Source organism: Pleurodeles waltl, chromosome 9 (genome assembly GCF_031143425.1).
Source record: "Pleurodeles waltl isolate 20211129_DDA chromosome 9, aPleWal1.hap1.20221129, whole genome shotgun sequence".
In the NCBI taxonomy this organism is placed as follows: domain Eukaryota; kingdom Metazoa; phylum Chordata; class Amphibia; order Caudata; family Salamandridae; genus Pleurodeles; species Pleurodeles waltl.
In genome coordinates this window covers 778,696,893-778,721,391 of record NC_090448.1, presented here as the reverse complement: position 1 = coordinate 778,721,391, position 24,499 = coordinate 778,696,893, and the positions used below count along the sequence as shown (strand labels likewise).

At 40.3% G+C, this 24,499-nt stretch overlaps 1 protein-coding gene across 2 annotated transcripts in view; it reads right to left on the bottom strand.

Moving 5' to 3' along the window:
* Positions 1-5,268: 5,268 nt before the first annotated feature.
* The window catches only part of LOC138259960 (inhibin alpha chain-like), a 214,025-nt gene continuing 194,794 nt past the window's right edge, over positions 5,269-24,499 (bottom strand). For both annotated transcript variants that reach the window (XM_069207972.1, XM_069207971.1), the window contains exon 5: positions 5,269-7,615. In XM_069207972.1, coding sequence (XP_069064073.1) covers positions 7,502-7,615 — 114 coding nt within the window. In that variant the 3' untranslated portion in view covers positions 5,269-7,501. The remainder of the gene's footprint in view (positions 7,616-24,499) is intronic.

The window sequence follows — 24,499 nt, the reverse complement described above, 5'->3', positions numbered from 1 at the left end:
TGCTTTTTTCCCCTTTTCGTTAAGCGATTGGAGGGTCCTCCAAAACGGTGACATGATTTTGTAACCTTTAGTACAACAAACCTGTTCTGTCACTTGTGCCAAGAGGTCCCCAGAAGATGCCATATTGGTTCCGAAAAAGCTAGTGGTATTCTTCCCATGTTAAACATAAAGACTCTTCCACCCGCCTGTAATTTGCAATCATACCAATATAATAACTTGTTTTTATGTATAAATTCTTAATCTAATGTTTAACATCACACTTCGGCCCCCATTACGAGTAGCCCTCAAAATGTACTGCATTTCCACAATCCTGGAGTTACCTGCAGGTCACAGTTCCCATACATCTAACCAATAAGTAATAAGTACGAATCTTTGTTTGTTTAACTTAAACTTGTACTCTTCTGACTTTGATAAAAATGAGCAGCATTAAGTAGTACTAATTTGTTCCTATTAAATCCCCAAAATACTTCCGTTTGCATTTCGTGGTAGGTAATGGTCATTGTTGGTGTGATTATACACAGCACACACACCTTCATAGAACGGTTCATTGCATTCAATTGGCTGGGCATTTTACATTGGATTGAATAGGTTTGTTAATTTCTCCCACCACTAAAAACATGCTACAATATAATCTCGTAGAAAGTAATTGCTGATCGCTCTTTATTCTCTAGAAAACGAACACTTTTTATATAGCAGCCTACTGTAATTTCACAGACTTTTGAAAAACAAGAATTTTTTGTCAGTTTATCTCAAAGGCAAGGTGTATTTTTCCGTCCCAGTTGGCCTGCTGAGTCCGGAGTGAAGGTGTGCCAAGCAAGCCATGCTGACTTCAGCCACCCATTCAAAGTCTCACCTCTTGACAACAGGCAGAGGAATTAATGATTGCCCATTAAGTGATGAAGTTAAAAAACTTGCAGCGAGGGCTTCTTTATTTTATTTTGCTAATATTCAATTTTTCCACATAATACTGACTGAAGTCCATAGGTGCAGCCTAAAAGCCAAACAAAAGAGCTGAACTCAAGTTGGCTGTACTCACCATTGGAAATCTGGTCACACCAGTCAAAAACTTACGTTGGTGTTAATTCTACTGCAGACTTTTTCTGGGTTATACATATAGAAGCAGTGAAGGGGCAAGTCGGGGTAATTTGCCAGATACCAAGGGTGAAATCACAGGTCAGAGTTCTGTAAAGGAATGCCAACATTGAAGGGAATCGCCATGTACACCGCCTGAACTTGGGTACAGCGAGGGCTATTCATTCTTTTGCTTCTATCATGCTTGGCACGGCACCATGTACCCCGAAACACCACTTACTTTTAAATAATGTCCTGCGACAGTGCTTGAGTCAGAAGTAACTCATTAAAGCCAAGTTCCACTTATGTGAACTCTTTAGGAGTCAAACGATAATAGAACACTTTTGACTGTGGCCGGAAATTACTGATGCCACAATTAAGACTGCAAGAATACTTCTTTCACTGTGTCAGAGGCCCTGCACACCTCAGAGCCCTTTCAGTACCTAAATGGTGCACATGCCTGAACTGAGAAAGTCCAATCTCTCCAAAAACAAAGTCCACAAGAATGCTAGAACCAAATGGTTTGCATCCAAGCCCTGGGATCTATATATATTGTAGGAGTACAGAATCATCGCGTGGTCACCGGCTATAGTAAAGTCATGGGATGTGGACCCAAGAACTGGCCATTACTTCCACCCCCAATTGTGGAATCCACTCTTTCACTAGGACTATTTAAAGAGGGGGTGTAGATTTGAGGTGCTAACAAATAAGGGACTTGAAATAAAGAAATGTCTGTAGGTGGTAGGCAAACTGCTACAAAAAAATCAATCCAGGGGTGTGATATTGGTAGGTGGGATGGGCAACACGACAGCATGTCTACATAAAGAAGGTGGATTTGACAATCCGTCGGAATGGAGGGTAATTGCACTTTTTTATGCATATGAGTGATTGGATGGAGAAATGAGTGGGTATCTGCTAGGCGTGTTAAAATATGAGTGGTGAATGTTTTTATATAAAAAAATATTTCTGTTTCCTATGATATCAGAATTCGAAATATTTAAGATGCATTGCTTGAGTTTGAAGATGTACAAATGTTTTACATACAAAAGATATGAAGTGTTTGGAAAAATCATGTATTGAAAAAATAAAGGATATAAAATAGGACAAGGTCACCCCGAGCAGTACAGACATATATATACTTTTTAGATGTATTAGCAGAAGTACAATTGAAGGGTAGCCGTTTTTTCTTTCTATTGATCATTTTTCTCTGCCCCGGTAACCCTATCCTAGCAGAGGGTCCTTTTTTTAACATTATACTGGCTGGGCATCTTTACTCACTGTAATGCTTAGTTAAGTAGGCAACTTGGAGACACTGCAGCTAAGAAAGAGATACATTTATTTAACACCACAGCTGGGGAGACTGACAAGAGGCTCATTATGGTTGCGATGACGAACATAGAAATGCAAGTGACAAAAGCACCCCCTACTAAACGACACAGTGAAGCATGAAAACGACTGCCTTGCTATAGAAGACTATTTATTTGTCTACTGCACACCCAAATCCAAGAATGAGCTCTAGAACAGTGGTTCTTAACCTTTTGACTTCTGTGGACTTCTGTGGATTCATTACTGGAATCCGGGTACCCTATTAATCATTACTGAAACCCAGGGACCCTCTCTGCATTATTACTGGAAGCCAGGGACCCTGGCCTAAGCAATTTTGATGATCTGAACCACAAAACAATACACAAAAACACAGAAACAAGCATTCACCAAACATATAAACAAATGATTAAATAGTTTTTAATGTACAAATACTACAAAAATGGGAAAGTTGGAAATGTTCTAAATTTAATGGAGGCCACCCATCATCCATACTAAATTCTGTTTTATGTAGTTTCACTGCCCCTAAGAATCAGTTTTAGGATACCAGCTTATTTTTAGCATCCAATTTAAAATAATTCACATTTGCAGAACGCCTCTTTATTTAAGTACACTTTTTAAATATGTTAACGGTATTTGTCTAAGTAGTTGCAGACCACCCAGGTTTGTGTCACTAACTCCCTGAGGTCCCTGGACCACAGGTGAAGAACCACTGCACTTGAATGACAAGCGATTGGTCTTCTAGTCTATGGCACTTTGGAAGGGATAAAACTGAGGGATGTTAGAAGGCATTACTGTGGAATATTCAAAGCCGAAAGATAACATAATTTTGTCCATGTGTGTAGAATGTAAGTGACCATGCACACTTATCGATGGCATTCTCCTTGTGAAAAGTACATGATGCTTTTGGTCAGCATAGCTTGAGACCACTTCAGGGACCGGGGAAGGCAATTGGGTGTGGTCAACTAACAGCAGGACGTACAACCATTGTACCGCAAGAATTCACCTGTTGAATGTCATTTTAAGGTTACGGAGCAAACTACAAATTAATCTAATTGGTTTCAATTGGTTTCATTTGATATGGTTTCTTGGGAAACTTGGTTATCAGTTTATCTATTTTATTGCATGACGTTGAAATAATAAATATAGTTTATATATTTTTCTTCACACCCTTTTGCGTGCTTCTACACAGAGAAAAGACAGCTTCTGAGTTTATGTTTTTGCAACAATGCATTAAATCAACTATCAGCCTAGACAAAAGCAGAACACATGCAAAATCCCTTGCAAGATTATTCGGAGACTTCTACACTTTCATGACTAAGGGACTAGCACAAATTGGACCGATGTACCCAAATATCAGAATGAATGGTAGCTTGTTTATGCAAATGGTAATGATCCTGCAATTATACGCATAGAGCAGAAGTCTCCAAACTTTTTAATGCCGAGCCCCCCCAGTTGAAAAATGAAAATCATTGGCCCCCCCTCAGAATTTTTCACAATTATTCTATAAACATGGCAATGTTTAAATATGTCGAAACCTATTTAAACATTGCAGTAAAGTATTGTTACTTTTTTATAACTTCAATAACATGCTTTTGCTTAAAACAAAAGCCTGTTATCTGTATATTATTTATTTTGGGCAGAGTCTGCCCCCCCCCCCTGGGATCACTTCAGGCCACCCTAGGGGGGCCCACCCCCAGTTTGAAGACCTCTGGCATGGAGTATTATACAAACATGAACATTCGCACATGACAGCACTTTTCTGAAAAGAAGATATATTTTGTATTTATTGCCAAACCTTAAACACTTTTGCAAACAGGGCATATTTGATCCAAAATAATAGAATTACATATTTGTGTGAAAAATGTGATTTACACCAAAATATCAATATGTACAACCTAGACAGATGTCCTCTTAAATATCAGCAAGAACCATTTTTGGAATAAAGAAGGAGCTTGTTGCAAAATATTGTGGTGTATATGGGCAGATATAAAGAATATGTTAACTTCAAAATAATATCTTTGCATAAATACCATATAATTCTTCTAGAATATCAGCGTTTTTCTAAAACATGTTTATGTCTGAATGTACATCCTTTAAAACAGATCTATTTGTCTCAACACAAACATGATACATATTCAAAGTGGTTACAGTTTTGACAAAAAACAGGCACTAAATACTTTTTAAAAAGGAGGTATTTTGAAAACAAATTCATCGGGAAACAGAGTTGAATTTGTTCCCAGATATTGTAATAGAAATTTTAATAATACAGAATGATATAAAAACACAGTCTTATCTGCATCCTTTTTTCTTAAAATAGAATGAAGTTGAAACAACCGTTTTCCATTGTGGATGCTTTTTACAAAATTGTATGACATATTTATTGAAATCTGAATATATTTTCCTAAATTATAGACATAAAATGCCTCTGCATATTAGTAGGATTTTCCATAGATAAAATGATGCATGACTGTTTTACAGAGATTAAATTACTTTCCCCCAAAGTAGCGCATTAACTGTTTCGAGAAACAAACATGTCACAAGATAACTTTATACACAGGGTGGAAGTGTTCTCTCAGTCTCTCAATTTATTTTCACTAACTAGACATATTACCAAGACAAGTTCAGCTTGAAATGTTTATACCAACGCATTGAATTTATTCCAAAACATAAGATTGTAATGATTCTGAATGTATAAGAAATTTAAGCCAAAATATCAATCTGATGTATTCATGCCACGAATTTGAATTAGTCTGAAAATTTTGGACAATATGGGCCTGATTCTAACTTTGGAGGACGGTGTTAAACCGTCCCAAAAGTGGCGGATATACCACCTACCGTATTACGAGTCCATTATATCCTATGGAACTCGTAATACGGTAGGTGGTATATCCGCCACTTTTGGGACGGTTTAACACCGTCCTCCAAAGTTAGAATCAGGCCCTATATGTGTAGGAAATTAAGATCATTGTGCACAACCAAGTTAATATGAATTACAGCTGTACTAAGGAAAAATTCACTCATCGTTATCCATACAATATTCATGTGTAACCTATATGTCCGTTAACGAAAGGCTGTACTGGGAACATTAAGGGTTGCTTTCATTAGAAGATGTTATATAACCAGATCAGATGGCCCCTCACTATTAAAGTCAATACCACAGAAATTACCCAGAAGCTGAGATCATCAGCTGCCCATTCTTTGCTTATAGTTTTGCACATGTTTTATTGCTGAGGTTAGTCCAAGAGTCAAGCCTGCTGTTTTCCATGCTGCACACTGCCTTGCCTTAATGGCAGACCCAGACAGGGAAAATATGCACAGAGAGGGCTGTCCTAAGATGGATAGACTTGCCGATCATTCACTGCTGCGATTAACATCCGCCAGAGCAGCAAAACCTTCCTGTGAAGCCAACTGCCTTTCCTTCACCTACAGATGAAGTGGGGAATCCTGAACCTGATAGGGTGGGAGAAAAGCTGATTCAGTAAGGTTCTCCTGTCCCAAAAAGCTCTAAATAGATCCTATTGTTTTTGAATTACTGCTCCCTGTGATCATTCTTATGGCAGGTTTTGGAGCCTGTGATTGTAGAAGATTGATATGCAAGGATCAGATCCTGTTCTAGAGGACTGGGGGTTTATTTGCACTGATAGAGAGCCATAGGGATTGTGAGCTACTCTTTCTCATTGCAACACTTCTTTTATTGATGTCTGGGTTTGAACAACAGTAATGCTCATTGAACAAATACCAATGTTTAAGTTCTAAAGAGCATCTAACCAAGGCTACACGCTCTACATATGTGCAATAGTTACCTAAACTTCCACATATCCTAGACTGAGTTTCTTGAAAACCCTGATAATTCGTTTTTAATGCTGTCCCTTGACACCTGCACCTTTTGATCAATTAAAGGGCTTTTTCCAGACTGCAGAGCAAGCTAGTACATGCAAGCCATGTTTATCCAGACACGCGTTTACTCTGGTTAGGGAGCGCAGACAAATTCAGTCTGACTTATTTTCCATTGTCCTGAGAGCAATCCACAAGGTAGATATGGGTGGCATAGCACTGACTGCTGAGAATTGTGAGCAGCTGTGTAATACAGTGTTAATAGTTTAAGTGCTGAGAAATGCAAGGCTTTATAACATTAAAAACAGATCTGGAATCTTCAGTGTATTTAGACCAGCACATGACTTGAAGGATGTTATGGTACTGAATTTAGTGAAGTTTATTAACCTCCAAAAGAATCATCTCAAGCCTTAAAGTGAAGTGTACATCCCACTGAAAAGTGAAATATAGAACAGATATAATTTCTCTCTCAGCACCATGATGGAGTCACCTATATATTTAAACATCAAAGATACAAATATGAACAAACCTTGGTTGTGCAGTAGTGGTGTCTTGGTATAAAAAAATAACTATGGCAAATCACTTATGCGGCTCAACTGAATTAGGTTATCCTTGTAAGGAATTGGTGTCTGCTTTTCACACTTTGTAGAGTTCAGATAGGTAAAAATGCCGATTTACATTTAAAGGACCAAAACTAGATTTTCGTTTTAGCGCTTTTACACTGATACACTCAATAGAAAGAATGTTGGCTACAACATAGAATATACTTAAATGATAAATACTTAATATAAAACATGGACCTTTATAAAAAAAATGCGAAGCTTGAAACATATTTTTATTTGTTGATTGTTATTCAAAAAAGAGCTCATTGCCTTAGCAGACTTTCTATGTGTGGAAGTTGAAGAAAATAGCCCAACAACTGGAACAGTGCATCACTCCTTGGTCTACATTTGCTCCCAACTAATATAGAGCATCAGACACCATTATGGAAGATCTCTCCGCTGAAGGTCTTCAGTGTAACAGGTCCCAAGAAACATAGTTCTTCTAATTGCATAGTAAGATTGGGTCTAAAGTCCAGACCCCCTCCATCACTCCATGTTAAAAAAGCAAATATATTACACAGTCCTTGAAATGTGATCCTGGTAAGAAGTCCAAAATGTGTGATCCTGGAACACAGAAAGTTAAATAGAGGATATTCATCACCCTTTTCTCTCTCCCTCTCTCTGCTTTCCTGCATGTTAGATGTTTTCCTGACAGGGTTGGTGAAGATTCATGGTCCACAGAGACACTCTTGATTCATTTCTACTGAGCGAAGCATTAACCCGCTGCCCGGATCCAAGTAGGCAAAGGGGGTCAATGAAGTTGTTACCTGACAGCAGTTCGTCTGAAAGAAAAATAAAGTAACAAGGGGAGCAATTAAAAGAAGATAATATCCCAAAGACAGATATCCTTTCCTATGATTTCACAATAGTGCACATTCTACTAATATTCAGTCTCAGAATCGTGGATCAGCATGTTAACCTAAAAAATGTATTCTAAAAGACAGTTTTAGGTCCTAATCCCAGCCTAAAGTTTCCGAACAATTTGCTTTGTTTGCGCAGTTTTTTAAAAAACAATTTGTGTCTTTGATATAGATAACATTCTTTTTAAGTTGGTTTACCTAAAAAACTCCGAAAACTGTGATATATCCAGCCCAACCATTTTCTGAATTGTTTTAACACTGTTGATGGCAAGATCTAATCAGCAATGCCAAAGGCAATTTGGATATAAACACTGCCTGAAACGTTATAGCTTGCTAAGCAATGTAGGGAAGAGATCTTCAATAGGATACTGCACTAACTAACAAGTTAGCAAAGACACATGTTTGAGTAAAACAAGGATCAGGATTTTCAAGGAATTTAGGCAAGACAAGAGCTGATTGAAGTACATGTTTGCACATATAGAAAGAGGGATTCAAAGATGAGTGTGGGATTAGCAAGTATGGTAAACCCAGAAGTTGTTTCTGGATATCCAATGTTGAGCTCTGGATTCCCCAATGAGGGTATTGATATCTACCCCACTTGATGTTGAGCAGGAGCTCGTCCACCACACCAGTGTCGCCCAACAACACACAAAAAACTTAGTTATTACATTCTTACATGCACAGAAGTATGAAGTAGATATGATTAACATTCTGATCTCATCTAGAATCAGCAGCAGTAATGGGGAACATGTGCAGAGCTGCACCTCTTGGGTCTGCTTGATGATATCCTTAGAGGAGCCCACAGCTATGTTGACCTTCATGCTTTAGCACAATGCTGTCTTATACTCTCACTAACCAGCAGCAATCTGGAGATCTAAAGGGGTCATTGCTGCAGAGTGCATCCAAACTCCATCACATGCAGCAACTGTGGTGTTAGGATACACCTCATGATGTTGGCTCATGCTCAAGTGAGTCACACTATAAATATCAGTATTACTGATACAAGAATGAGGATCATCGAGTATGTACTCCCCATTCTGGTGCCGTATGTTCCGCTACAGGAAAGATATTCACCAAAGGAACAATTCTCATCAACGCTCTGTGTACATCGTGCCCCTCTAGAGCAACAAGCTCAGTGGTTTGTGGTAATTATGTAAACCATTAACCATGTGACTGATATTCTCACTTCCACTTTTTCATCATTATTTGACTTAATGAAACAACAATGATGCTCTAGCACCATCTAAAAATATATATATTACATTAATATAAACTAGGAGTATATGCCTCAGTTCACAAAATAACCATTAGCTCATTCAACATTTCAAGCCACATAAGTGACCTTATACAAGCCTCCTTAACAAAAGAGTCTATATGTAGCTACAATCCAAGCTAGTACCAAATTATCAAAGGGTTCTGCTTTGGGGACAGTTTTCAGCATCTATTTCCTTGTGTCGCCAAAATAGAGCTCTATGGCAACCTAGTTGAATAAGTTCAGATCTACTCTGGAAATACAAATCAGGCTGCAGGCTGAGCTGAAGCACTAACTCACCATGTTGCAGATGATCTCCCTCCTATGCTGGATAAAGAAGAGATTTGCTTTCTAATCTCTTTATGTTTCACCGAGGCATTTGACAAAGTGGATCATCTAGCTCTTCTAAGAATTGTAAAATATAGCTTTCTACTGAAAATTTGTTCTCAAATGATTTACTTCTTTCCTCCAGACCAATATCAGCCAATGAAAATATAGGCCTATGTTGCCACAAATTTCCAGAATATGAATCTCCAAAAAGTTGATAATTTATCTACATTACAACTAAGTCCTCTGGTAATGTCCTAAAAATAACTATTCACCTCCATGTAGAGTGGTATCTGCTTTTTATAAAGGTCATGGACAAACAATATATTTTTGAGCTCGCTGACTTCTTAGATAGTTAAGAGATGAATGCATCAACATTATCTAAAAAGCTGCATGCCAGTGATAGAGTTCAAACTCCGCTCCTTCTCCTCTGAAATTTCAAAGCAGAAGTGACTGAATGTTACAGACTGTGGACTGTCTGAAACACTGGCCATGACTTCTAAATCACTAGGCTGTGTGCTGTTTGAAAAAAATGAGAGGGGTCGCACTGTGCAAGGGGACAGCACCATTTAAACAATAAACTTAAAAACCTACACTTGGGAAATCTATAAATCAAACATCATTGCCAAACAGCATATCAATTAGACATCAGTCATACTATATTTCAAGATATCTTATACTGAAACAAGTACCATGTGAATATATAAAAAATGCGCTAAACTTTAGTCCCCCAAAATTCAATACAACATTAATTGACATATATTCTTTTTTCCATATGCATCAAAAGATATCTAAAAGAAATGTTCTTATTTTAAAATCTTGTACATAACCAATAGTCTTGCATTTAAAATCCCGTACATGGCGCAAATAAAACTCAATTCAAAAGAAAAAACTAAAAGAGAGGGAGAAAAAAAGAGAAGACAACAACAATCTGTCTATTTTACTGATGTCGATCCGATATAAATATCAACAGAGATCCATGATTTATTTGATTGGATCATCTATGGTGTCCCAGTGTTAAACAGATTCTGGACACATTTCTATGTTGATGTCTTTTGGTGGAATTGTGAATTTCAACCACCTTCTTCAGGACAGTGCAGGTAATTTGATCTCCCACAATCAGTTAAGATACAATATCTAAAAGGATACACTAATAAAAAATTAATTATTGAAGAAATATACAATACACTCAATGAAATACATACAAATATTCCATGACAATAGATGATACAACTACAAAGGGTAGTAGTAGTACTGAAGGGTGCACCTCCTCCAAGTATCAAATAATAGGTAAAACAGTAAGTACATAAAAAGCACAATCTAAATGTAGAGTGGTGCTGAGCGGTATATTATACCCTACTACCAACAGGCATAGCAGTGTTACCAGAACACTAACACTGCGATAACACAACAGAAAATAGTGCAACACTCTAGAAGAGTCCACAATGATGTTTGAAATTTTACGAATAAAATTACATGAAAAGCTTGTAGGATTCTATTGTTTTCTTGGCATGTAAGTAAATCACTTCTGCATACAAATAATTGTAAGCACATCAACAGCCACACCAGTTGTAGTCTCATGGTCACTGGAATGTTGTCTATTACATCACTTGCGCCACTCGAGATGCTAGAAACATCTGTTGCACTAGCGGAGGCAGAAGTGATGATACTGCCTTCTTTACCAGTTTTAGTTTAAGCAAATAATTTTACTTCATCAATTTGTTTTATAGAATGTGTGCACTCTGCCACTACGATAATCATTGTTGTCTCTCTTGAGTTTTTTAATCTTTTTATCTTTAATGTATAAATGATGTGCAGTTAATACATCCTTGAGAATCGTGTAATTTTTTAAGTCGCTTCTGGTAGTTTGGGATCTTTGATCTCTTGTTCCAGTTTAGCAATCTCCTGCACCAGCGCCTCTCTTTTTCTTTCTTTCAATGTATTCTTTCAAACCCATTTGTACAGCATCTCTATTTTGCCTTCCAATCGAACATGATAACTGTAGATCTCTTTATCGAGTTTTAAAATAAAACACAAGTATTTCTCTCAATTTTACATTCTTAACTCATTCACGCATACATGAAAAAGTTAGACCTGGATACTAAGGCCCATATTTATACTTAACAACAAACCATAACGAAAGTTTTTGAAAAATTAGGCCCATATTTATACTTTTTTAGTGCCACATTTGCGTATTTTTTTAATGCAAAAACGGCGCAAACTTGCAAAATACCATTGTATTTTGTAAGTTTGCGCCGTTTTTGCGTCAAAAAGCGGCGCAAATGCGGCGCTAAAAAAGTATAAATATGGGCCTAATTTTTCAAAAACTTTCGTTATGGTTTGTTGCCCTAAAAACACAAAAACACAGTGTATGAGTATCAGGGGAAAGGCGATCAAAAAAGTGAACCAATTCCCGTATCTTGTGTTGATGTTTGACAGTGCATGCAACTAAATTCCATGTGTTGGGAACAGGAAAAAACGGTTTTGCACGCAATTGGCTCAATCTTGTCTCTAGCCTAATCAATAGGGAAAAAGCACATAGCCCCTATACTAGAGATCTATAGGAGGAATTGTCTTCCAGTTCTGACCTATGGCTCGGGGATATGGGGCTATAGAGATGTTGCCATTTTTCAAACTGATGAAAACAGAGTGTGCTACGTTTATTGGTGTCCCTTTTTCTACATTGCATTTTCATGTCAATCAGGAATGGGGTCTGGAGTACGTTGAAGATCTGGTTAATCTCGCCCCATTGCTGTTGTGATATTTGACCTAGCAGAATATTATATCGTGCATTTATTTCAGATTGTCTCTTCTCCTCGTATGGGTCCAGAATTCCCTGGCTGACTTACACTTCTGTTTTAGGCTGTCCACATATTTTTGAGAAACCAGCTAAGCTGCAAAAAGGACAAAGTATGGGTCAGGGAATGCATCTTGTCCCAAAGGGAGGGTGGGGAACTAATGAAACCCACAGTTAGAGAATACTGCCTTTTACAGACTACACCCGAGATGGCTCCTTATTTGCACTTGATTTTGGGTACATGGGAACAGATGCTGTTGACTTAGAATAGACTTTATCAGATGGCTTTTGTATTTCCCCTAAGGGCAGTTTACTCCCTCTGATTTGTGTATATGCCTGTGTGATGAGACATCTCCCCAGGCCCTGCTGCATTATGTTTTTTTGCAAATTTTCTCTCCAACTCAATAAACCGTTCCTATTACCTGTGCTTTGGAAATTCAATGATGTGGTCTTATAGTTTCCTATTTTTAGGACACCAGCTGTTATAGTGTGCCAGTGTTTTTACACATCTTTTTATATGCATTTCGTGCTCCTGTTTTAACTATTTATTAATACATATTTGCATTATGGTGTATCTTTTATGATCTGTTTTTAATTAGATGGAATAAGGAATTTTGAATTTGAATTTGAACTCATTCTTAGTTTATCCTCTGTCAGTATCACTTGCCTCTTAATGGGCAGTGCTTCACACTCACCAATTGAGAGAGACCAGGCTTTATCTCAATGGTCCTTCATACTAATATCAAAACATCCAGAAGAATTAAGCCTTAATCCTCTCTAGAAACAAGAAATTGCTGTATTAGTGTGCACAATGAAGCCACTATTACATAAACAAAAAGTCTCATGTCAGTTGGGTGAATGAGTTAAGAATGTGAGATTAAGTCAAATACTTGTGATTTCTTTTAAAACTAGGTAAAGAGATCAACAGTGACTGAGCTCAACTGTAAGATAACATGGAGATGCTGTACAAATGGGTTTGAATGAATACATTGAACTTAATGTAGGGGTCAGTGTACATGATGGATGATGAGTGATGAGAGACGTGTGTAATACACCAGTGAGTGCCATGGGGGTTGAGCCATGCACTTTGCTTTAATGGACAGTCATATGGAATATTCGTAAATATTTTATTGAGTGTATTGTATATTTCTTGAACTTGAATAATGAATGTTTTATGTACGTGTCATTTTAGATGTTGTATTTTAGCTGGTTTTGGGAAGATTGAGTTACCTGTACTGTCCTGAAGAAGGTGGTTGAAATTCACAATTCCATATGAATGTGTGCAGAATCTGCTTAACCCTGGGACAACATGGATGAGAAATCCAATACATCATGGATCCGTGTTGATATTTCTAATGGATCGGCATCAGTGAAATGGATGGATTTTTCATGTTTTCTCTTTCTCTCTTCTTCTCTTTTCCTTTTTTCTTTTGAATTGAGTTTCATTTGGCCCGTACAAAGGGTTTATTTATGCAATACTATTGGGTATTGGTTGTGTACATGGTTTTAAAATAAGAATTGTTGTAAAATATCTTTTGATGCATGTGGAAAAAAGAATATATGTGCATTAGTGCTGTATTGAATGTTGGGATATTAAAGCTTAGTGCAATTGTTATATATTCATGTGGTATAAGGTATCTTGAAATAGCATATGACTGATTGATATGCTGTCTGACAATGAGGTTTGATATATGGATTTACCAAGTGGAGATTTTTCAGTTTACTGGGTAGTATGATGCAACTCCATCTACATGTCACAAATGTAGTTAGTTGGGATTACCTGATTTAAACTCCATTTACTGAGGAATAAGAAAAAATAGGTTTCAAAATCAAACTTCTACAAGTGGTTCAGACCCTAGTTACCTTTGGCTTGTAAAATGGTCACTCTCTTCTACAAGGCCTGCGAAAAACAATTGAGTCAGATGAGACAGCACAGCACCGGAACAGCTCACCTGATCTCAGGCAACTGGCTTTTTGTCCACATGAAACCATGGCTGTTGCAAGAATTTGTGAGGCCCGGTAAATAAAATCCAGGAAGGGGGGTGGTGTGCAATGGGATGAGGGGTGATGGGTGATTCCTAACCAATTGGCACAGCGTACGTGATAAGAAATATTGTTTTACAAAATTATTTCTACCATCATCCGTGACAAACCCTGAACTTTCCCTGTCCTATGCCTGCCTTCTTTCTTGATGCACTTTCACATCTCCATTGACTGCACTACTTTGCCTCCTTTAGCTCCTTGCACTTTCACAAATCCTACATATCACTCGGCATTGATGTCAAGTGGGTCCTCCATGTCACGTTTGACACTTCCAGACATTCCTGAGTATTTAGATAATAAAATTAGTATGTTTTGGATTTTTGGATGCGAGAAAACCTAATGAACATACATAAAAACCTATTTGCACTTTGAAACTTGCAGTTTTGCTCACTGTATATATGTGCTTAAGAATCTCAGTATACATTATGTTGGCTAAAAAGCAAGGAATGGGCTCGGGGTGTTATCCAAACAATGGGTTCCCTTGCATCTCCCTCATCTCTTCTGTGCTCAGCACTCTTATTGCGACTCTCAGTTATTCTGGGCTTTCTACCATGCACCTTTCCCCTGATAAATATAGCTCTAAAAATGTACTTCAATGTAGATCACCTTTATAATGATTATATAAATAAATTGGAACCCGTGAATTAAATAAAGTTCACAGTTTTGAATACATTAAACGCACTTCATCGTGGGTCTGCCACTATCAATGTTCGTGCAAAGATGCCCTACATTCTTGTTGCCCACAGCCCTTACTTTTCCCACTGGGGTGGACTGGCCATTAATTTAATTGGGCATTTACATTTGGGCTGAAGCCTTTGGAGGCAGGTTTTTGCAGGCTGGTAGCCTCTGGTGGCCAGTGCTTAATTTAAGCAGGTGGTTTCCAGTGCAGGGCATCAGCACTTATTTTTGAGGGCCGGCGCTTAGTTTCTACATCAGGTATTTACTGCGAGCAAAAGACACATATAGTAAAGGCGGAGGAAAAGAAAAACAAAAAAGAGCTATAAAGGAAAAATGCAGAATGCTGTAATACTGAGTTTAAGGAGTTTATGGATTAAAGAGGCCCGAGATGGTTCTAGGGAGACCACCCATCTGTAATTTTCACGGACTGCCCGTAATTTCACCCTGCCATCCGTTGTCTGTGATGAAAAGCTTAATGTACAGCATTTGTCTGTAATTTTAGCCTTTCACCGAAAGGACAAAATATAATTAGGACAGAACAGTTTCCCCAGCTGGATTGAAAAGCAGGGAGTCTCCTCTGCTCTGAGGGAGGAAGGGGTAGAAAGATAAGAAAAGGCCTTCTTGCCAGGGTGTCTACTTCCCTAAAGAAATGAAAATGTGCACAACTAGTAAATCTGCAAATCTAAAAGGGCTTGGAAACCTGCATTGACTTTAATCAAAGGAGTCACTTGAAGCTTTCCGATGAGAAAGATATTTTCTTTTAGAGAGGTACTGTCAGGGTGTTACAAGGTGAGCTGTGGAGTGTGTGTTTATTGGACTCTTATAAAAATGTTAGTACTAGGTATAAACTGTATAATATTCCAATCTGTATATTAGAAGGACTTTTTTTTTTAACCAAAATGTATTTGCGCATTTTGTAGCAGCCTGTATTATGATGCATGTAATGCATGTTTGAAATAAGGACTTACACATTCACAGTTCTTTCAGGGACCTCAGTACCTCATAGTACTAACAAACATTGGCAAAGCCAACAGGTCTCGTCCCATCCAATGTGTTTTATCCATGGTATACACCAGAGTGGATGCTGTGCAGCATGCCTAAAAGTTAGTGGCATAGTGGTGTACCGTGGAGTTGAGTGGCATAGGAGCAGTGGTGTAGAGCACAGTGGTGCAGAGTAGAGTGCAGTGGGGTACAGTGCTGTTGTTTTAGTGCATAGGTGTAGACTGAAGTGGCTTAGAGTGCAGTGGCATGGAGTGGAGTGGGGCAGAGTAGAGTGGCATAGAGTGCAGTGGAGTAGAGTGACATACACTAGAGTGGCAAAGAGTGCAGTAGTGTAGAGTGGTGTAGTGGCATAGAGTGCATTGTAGACTTGCCTGGCATAGAGTGCAGTGGTGTAGAGTGGAGTGATGCAGAGTAGAGAGGCATAGAGTGCAGTGGCATAGAATGCAGTAGTACAGAGTAGATTGGTGTAGAGTACAGTGGCGGAGAGTACAATGTTGCAGAGTAGAGTGTCAGTGCAGTGGTGTAGTGTGGCACCAAGAGTAGTGGCATGGAGTACATTGGTGCTGAGTAGAGGGCAGTGGCGTACTGTGCAGTTTAGAGTGCAATGGTCTAGAGTGCAATGACACAGAGTGGCATGGGGCAGGGTAGAGTGGCAGAGTGCAGTGGAGCAGAGTGGCATGCAACAGAGTGGCAGAGAGTGCAGTAGTGTAAAGTGGTGCAGTGGCATATAGTGTAGAGTAGACTCAAGTGGCATAGAGTGCAGTGGCATAGAGTGGTGTAGAGTGGAGTAGTGTAGCGTGGTGCAGTGCAGAGCAGATTATAGTGCTGTAAAGTGCGGTGAAGTAGAGTGGAGTTTTGCAGAGTAGAGTGATATAGAGTGCAGTGAAATAGACTGCATTGGTGCAGAATGCAGTAGTACAGAGTAGAGTGGTGTAGAGTGTCAGAGTGCAGTAGTGTATAGTGCAGTTGTTTAGAGTGCATTGACGTAGATTGCATTGAAGTGGAGTGCAGTGGCATAGAGTGGAGAGGTGTAGGGCAGAGTGCAGTGGCATAAAGTAGATTGTTTCACATTAGAGTAAAGTGGCATACAGTGCAGTGGCATAGAATGCAGTAGTACAGAGTAGATTGGTGTAGAGTACAGTGGCGGAGAGTGCAATGTTGCACAGTAGAGTGTCAGTGCAGTGGTGTAGTGTGGCACCGAGAGTAGTGGCGTGGAGTACAATGGTGCTGAATAGAGGCCAGTGGTATACTGTGCAGTTTAGAGTGCAATGGTCTAGAGTGCAATGGCACAGAGTGGCATGGGACAGGGTAGAGTGGCAGAGTGCAGTGGAGCAGAGTGGCATGCAACAGAGTGGCAGAGAGTGCAGTAGTGTAAAGTGGTGCAGTGGCATAGAGTGCAGAGTAGACTCGAGTGGCATAGAGTGCAGTGGCATAGAGTGGTGCAGACTGGAGTAGTGTAGTGTGGTGCAGTGCCGAGCAGATTATAGTGCTGTAAAGTGCAGTGAAGTAGAGTGGAGTTTTGCAGAGTAGAGTGATAGAGAGTGCAGTGGAATAGAGTGTATTGGTGCAGAATGCAATAGTACAGAGTAGAGTGGTGTAGAGTAGAGTGTCAGAGTGCAGTAGTGTATAGTGCAGTTGTTTAGAGTGCATTGACGTAGATTGCTTTGAAGTGGAGTGCAGTGACATAGAGTGGAGATGTGTAGGGTAGAGTGCAGTGGCGTAAAGTAGATTGTTTCACAGTAGAGTGAAGTGGCGTAGAGTGGAGAGATTCAGGGTAGAGTGGAGATGCAGAGTGGCATAGAGTGTGATGGCATAGAGTAAAGTGGTGTACAGTGCCATGGCAAAGAGTAGATTAGAGTGACAGGGGCATAGAGTTGAGTGTTATAGAGTAAAGTGCACTAGCATAGAGTGTATTAGCTTAGAGTGCAGTGGTGTATAGTGCAGTGTTGCAGAGTGGCATAGAGTAGAGTTGTGCGGACTAGATTGGTGTTGCCTAGGCTGGAGTGGTATAGCGTGCAGAGGCGCAGAGCGCAGCGGTGTAGAGCGGCGTAAAGTGCATTGGCATAGAGTAGAGTGGTACAGAATAGAGTAGAGAGGTGTAGTGTGAAGTAGCATAGAGTGTAGTGCCATAGAGTGGAGTGGTTCAGAGTGGAGAAGAGTGCAGTGTCCCACAGTGCAGTGACATGGAGTGATGTAAAGTGGATTGATGCAGAGTAGGGTGCAGTGGTGTGAAGTGATGCAGAACAGATTGGAGTGGAGTATGCATGATGTAGCAGCACACTGCCATTACAGCCAACACGTTTTTGACTGAAATTACCATTACGTTGCACAGACATAGTTTTTCAAATAAAACTGTACAGTGCACAGACGATGTGTGGACATTACATCACCTAATGCAACAATTTGTTTTAATCATATAAAGGTATTTATTTCCAGCACAGTTCAGAATCAACAAAAATGTTCTTCATTTGTACTCCTAATTCTGACATATTCTAAAGTTTATTTACATGTTGTCATGTAAAAGAAAAAAATCTTTCCTGGACCACTGCCTACTCAAAAACAAAAACAAATGGTTTCGGTTTGGTTTTCATTTTGCAGCTCGTTTTCCTTTAAGGAAAACGGGGTGCAAAATGAAGAAAAAAAAACTGCTTTATTGACAAAGCAGTCACAGACATGGAGGTCTGCTGACTACAGCAGGCCACCATCCCTGTGAGTGCAGGGACTCGCTATGGGGTCGCAAACTGCGACCCACCCCATGAATATTGATGAGGTGGGTCTTTGCGACCCCATAGCGAGTCGCAGAAGGTGTCTGAGACACCTTTCTGCATCCAATTTTGCGAGTTGCAAATTGCGAGTCGGTCAGACTCGCAATTTGCAAGTCGCAAAATTGGAGTTTACTACATCTGGCCCTTAGTTCCCACTGAAGACAGTCTGACATTTAACCCTGTTCTTTGAATGCACAGCAAATGTGATGAGATAAGAACAAGATTTACATGCAGGTTTACAGAAAGGGAGCACTTAGAAGGATATTGTAAATAAGGTTTGAGTAAGGGAAGGGACGAACTCAAGCTGCATAGCCTAAAACAAATAAAGCCAGCAAATTGAAAGCAACAAAATGTGAGTTACAAATCATAAAGCCAATGGAAAGTAACAGGCGGAATACATTCCCAAGGAAGCTCTATGAATGTACTTAAATGACAGCCGTGGGATACTTTGTGGGGTAAGTCCAGTATTTTAGTCCAGACATATCTTGCAGAGGTTTGGCCACATCAATCACCCAGGCAGAATGATGAGAAGACCTGGAGTGGTCTCAATGTTGATGGAATGGTCTGTACACCCATTCAGTTTGCCACCAGTCCCTATACACACCTCATGTAGGGTTAATGCTAGGTGGCAGACATGAAACAGGGAATTTAATGATTGTTTAAGGTGGTTGTAAGTAAGGAGTTGACCGGGGTGAAGATAGTAGTCTGCCACAAAGGTTTGGAAATTTAGTAGCTCCCCGTCCAGAAACAAATCCCCCAATTTTAAGACACCTGCAGTATGCCACTGATGGAGTTGCTCTGAGCACAGCCGTCCAGTGCGAGTGGGAAGGCTTAGCAAAGGTAGTGCAGGAGCACAGGCTTTCTTCGTGTCAGTGAGTTTACAGGTTCTAGCAAGGCAAGAGAAAGCTTTGAATGAAAACCCCGGATGGTGATCCATAGAATAGTTAGTAGGAAACAATGAGCAATGCAGTAAGCCCTCCTTAAAAGTCTTTATGGATAAACCCCATCTCATGCAGGGGGGGAGGGCAGAAAGCCAGAGACCCATTGGACCTGTGCAGCTGAATAATAGCATTCTAATTCCAAAAGGCCTAATCCACCTGCAGTCACGGGTAGTTTTAGAGTGGAAAGAGCTACCCGACAGCAACCCAGCGACCAAATCAGAAGTGTGGCATGTCTGAAGAAGGAAAGAAGGGCGAGCAGGGGAAGATTTGCAAAATAATACTATCATCGGGGTATCACACCATCTTCACTAGTGCCACGTGGCCCACTACAGAAAGCAGAAGAGAAGACCAGAAAGCAAACTGGGCTCGGAGGTACCGTGATGCTCTGCCGAGATTTCCATCCTGCAAATCAGTGGGAGAATGGTAGATATTAATCACTAGGTATTAAAAGGTAACTGGTTCCTGGTTCAATCTGAGGTCTAATTGTAAATAAAGGGGAAAACAGTGCCATATGTGAAAGAAACACAAATTACATTTTAAAATTTTTACATTTTGTTTGTGCAATTTACATCCCAAATATTTTGAAGATCGTATGTGTACTTGACACTTAGGGATAACTCAGATTACTAGGTTGGCTTTTGCTCAATTTCAAAACCAATTTAAGACATGGACAAAGCGTGCAATTGCCTTGCCTAACCTTGCAAGGGGTCTGGCCTCTGCTCACCCTTCCCAGGCAGGAACAGTGGTCCATTGCACCAGAAGAGTTTGCCAATGTGGGTGCTGCTTGTTCAACCACTTGACAGTGCCTCTTCTGTTTCTCTTCTGTCTGCAGAGACAACTCCCCAGTTACCTGATACCTTCCGATAGTCTTTGTGGACCCATCTTGTCTGCTTTTAGGAATTGTCCCACCTTGTTCTTCTCTTCCTTATTTATCCGGTTCCTAGCAACAACCTCCCATTTGATCTTGATTTCATCCTTCTCTTTTATTAACTTTGATTGGTAGTCTGGGCTCCCAGTTCTGAGATAAATGTAGAGTCCCAGGCATACACTCTAGTGCTGTGAGACTACAGACAAGTTGTGGGTACCTCACATCCTGACATTAGGTGTGAGACTGTCACCCACACCATCCGCCCTGCCTCATTACATTTTTTTTCGGTTGAAGCCCATGGGCGGTTGGGGTGAGCCAGATGTTTTTGTTCCATTTGTTTAAACTATCATAAGGTTAATTACCTTAATGTTTCCCAAACTGTTTACCAGAGGTTTTAAACTGTTGTTAACTTTCTCTTTAATAAAGATGGGGTAGATTTGGGTAGGGGTGATGGCCTTGGCACAGTGCTGAAGGGCATTAATTTACTACTGAACAAGGACATAATGTGACACCTGAATGTCGCATACAAGGAGGCAATCACAAAAAGACCACAGTGAATAAATAGTGCTATGTTAAAAAAGAGTAAATAAATGCCTTGATAATGTAATGGAGAATGGCCTCTCTTGGGTGTGTGTGTAAAACTAAAGTTTGTTCTTGAATTGTTTCCTTGAATTTTTACCCTTCGTCCTGAATTTTTGTCCTGCATTTTGACCCTTTGTCCTGAATTTTTTACAGTCCTGTCTGAATTTGCCTCAATGCCAGGTGGTCATCCTAGATGGCTCACACATTTAAATGCAGTAGTCACGTGTTTCAAAAGAGAGCTTTGAACACCATCATGTTTTTATTTACAAATTGAGCACTGCTGGTGGCATAGCTGTCACTCTCTCCTGCTTCCTGTGATGTATTCTAGAAGATAAAGCGGAGGGGATGCCGAGAGAGGTAAGAAAAAGTGGACTGAAAGGGAAAGGATCGACCGAGATCAAAGGAACAGAGAGGGTGAAGAGAAAGAAGGGAATGAGAGAAACAACAGATGAATGGATAGAAAGAGAAAGCAGGGAATGAAGTGAATGAGAGGAATTGGCACAATGGGGTTCCCTCCCTATGCTCACGTGTTCGGCACTATGTGGGGCTGGTTTGAACGTTTTTGCCAGGGCTGCATTTGGTTCCTAATCTGTTGCAGTGTCCCTCGAGCTCTGGGGTTACACAGAAGAATGCAAATGATGTCCTCCCATGGCTGCCTTATTTGGAAGTGCAGCAACGCTCGAGATCTTTGTGTTTTTCACATTAGAAAGTAAAGTGATATATTGAAATGTAACAACTTTAAAAGGTAGATCCTCCAAATTCATGTGAAAGTCATCAGCTAAACACCTCTTTTCCTAGCCATACTAAAATGAGAACTTTGGGGCGGGACTTTGTGCTGTCTTTGTTGGAGAGCTATTCTTCAACTGCCCAACTACCTGAGCTAGAGTACGAGGCGTTTTAAAAACACTGGGCTGCATCTGTCCTCCCCTCGTGATCTTTCTCCATGACAGCAGTCCCCCTATGCAACCCTGATTCCCTAAAAAAGCTCAGTTGGTATTCAAGAAAGCACCTTTGTGGAAATGCTCAGCAATAATCGGCTTGCTCTCAGTGTCTGGACAGTGCAATGATCCCACTGGAAAACAACTTTCATTTTAAATTTCACTTCTTGAAGAAGCAACAAAGTCTTGGACAACCATTCCCCATCACCCCTCTTCTATGTATAAGCAGCTTTCTTCTGAGTGTACTTGGGCAACGTCCAGTTGGATGTCCAATTTTCCACTGTCATTCCCATCTGCTTATATTTCCCACTACTACCATTGGATCCTCAGTCTCAATGAGTAATTTCCATCCAACCTACAAATGCTGATGCCTCAGTTGCTTGCACTGTTCACTTCAGTATGTTCTGAACGGGAAATTTGATTTTTCATTGCCTACACCGAACACTCCATCTTACAGATTCTACAGATCACTTGTGCAGCACCCTCTTGCATGATCATAGGGTGGTTGGCACTTCTGCACACAGCCTGGACACATGCCTTCTTAATCCTTTTTATATATATCTGTAAGCACCCAATTTGGCCTCTCTTCTCCACAGTACTGGACGTCGGCCCCATATTACCCAAATCGGGTGTTGAGGCACTACTCCAAGTTAGATCTGTCCACTACCATATGTGCAATAATTAGTAAGCAATGCATGTGTAGACACTGTCTCACTTGAAGAGACAGGGTACTCGCTGGGCCTCGCACTCAATGCTTTGTAGAGGATGCTTATTTTCAGACCTGACAGCCTTAGGGTGGTCATCCCCCAATTTTTTGCCTGCCTCTGTCCATTTCTCTGACACTATTTTGCTGGCTTTAGGATTCTGTGCACTTTAACACTGCTGACCAGTGCTAAAGTGCATGTGTTTTCTCACCTAAACATGGTAACATTGGTTACTACCCAATTGGCATCCTTAATTTACCTGTAAGTCCACAGTAAAGTGCACTACATGTGCCCAGGGCAGGTAAATTAAATGCTACTAGTGGGCCTGCAGCACTGATTGCACCACCCACATACGTAGCCCCTTAACCAAGTCTCAGGCCTGCCATTGCAAGGCCTGTGTGTGCAGTTTTACTGCCACTTCGACTTGGTATTTTATTGCCAAGCCTTAAACTCCCCTTTTTTACATATAAGTCACCACTAAGGCAGGCCCTAGGTAACCCATAGGGCAGGGTGCTATATAAGTAAAAGGCAGGACACGTACATATGTGTTTTACATGTCTGATAGTGCAAAAACTCACAAATTCGTTTTCCACTACTGTGGGGCTTGCTCCTCTCACAGACTAGCATTAGAACTGCCCTCACATACTTTAAAGTGGTAGATTCTGATCTTAAAGGAGTAGTCCTGTCATGTTTGGTATGGTCAGAATGGTAATAGAAAATCCTGCTTACTGGTGAAGTTGGATTTAATATTCCTATTTTAGAAATGCAACTTTTAGAAAGTGGGCATTTCTCCGCACTTACTGCCATCTGTGCCTTACAGCCTGTCTCCAATCCACGTCTCGTCTGTTCTGGTTGACAGCCTCCCCTGTGCATTCCACCCAGACAGCCACAAACACAGGACATTCAGTCACATCTTCATTCATCTGCATACTGAATGGGTCTCCCTGGGCAGGAAGGGTGGAGGGGCGCTCTCTTACACTTCAAAGGCCAGTGACTTGCCCTCACACAAAGGACTGACACCCCCCATAGAGATCCTGGCAGACAGCACTGGGCTGAAAGGGGAACGTGTGCACTTAAAAAACACTCTTTGGTGTTTCCCCCACTTCAAAGGCACTTTTGGGTCAATAAACTGGGTCTCTGATCCTACCAAATCAGACACTTCTGGATCTACACCTGGACTCTGTCAGAGGGACTGTCTAGCTGCCCAAAGGACTCATCTGGACTGCTTTGCTGAGAAGGACTACTGCCCAGCTTGTTGCCCTGCTGCCTGCTGGCCTCTGACTCTGCTGCACAAGTGCTCTCCAAGGGCTTGGATTGAGCTTGCCTCCTGTTCTTAAATCGCAGGGCCACAAAGACTTCACCCCAGAGAAGGAAATTGCAGTGCATTGGAAAATCGACGCAACGCCTGCAGAAATCGACGCAGCGCCTGCCTCGCGGATGAATTTCCTCCTTCTTTCCAGCGCATCAAGGATTTTCAAATTATTAACCCTGGGCTTCAAAATATCCCTGCATTGCAGTGAGGAACCATGGCTGCACTCCTGGAAATTGACGCATCCCCTTGCAGTTTGAAATAAAACGACGCATCGCCTGTGCCGCACTGGAAAATCCGACATTGCGCCTTACTTTTCAACACATCTACTCCTCTGCCTCCCCTGTGTGTTGTTATTTTTGACACCTCCCAGGTACTGTGTGTTACAAATATTCAACTACGGATTCTTAAGGACTGAGACTTTTTTAAACCTTTAAAAAGCGATATCTCGACTTGTGCATATTTGATTTTTGTCATTTTGATCTTATTTTATTCTGATAAATATTATCTATTTTTTTAAACCTGAGTAGTGTATCTTTGTGGAGTTTTCACTGTCACTGTATGAGTTTTTTCACAAATACTTTACACATTGTCTTCTAA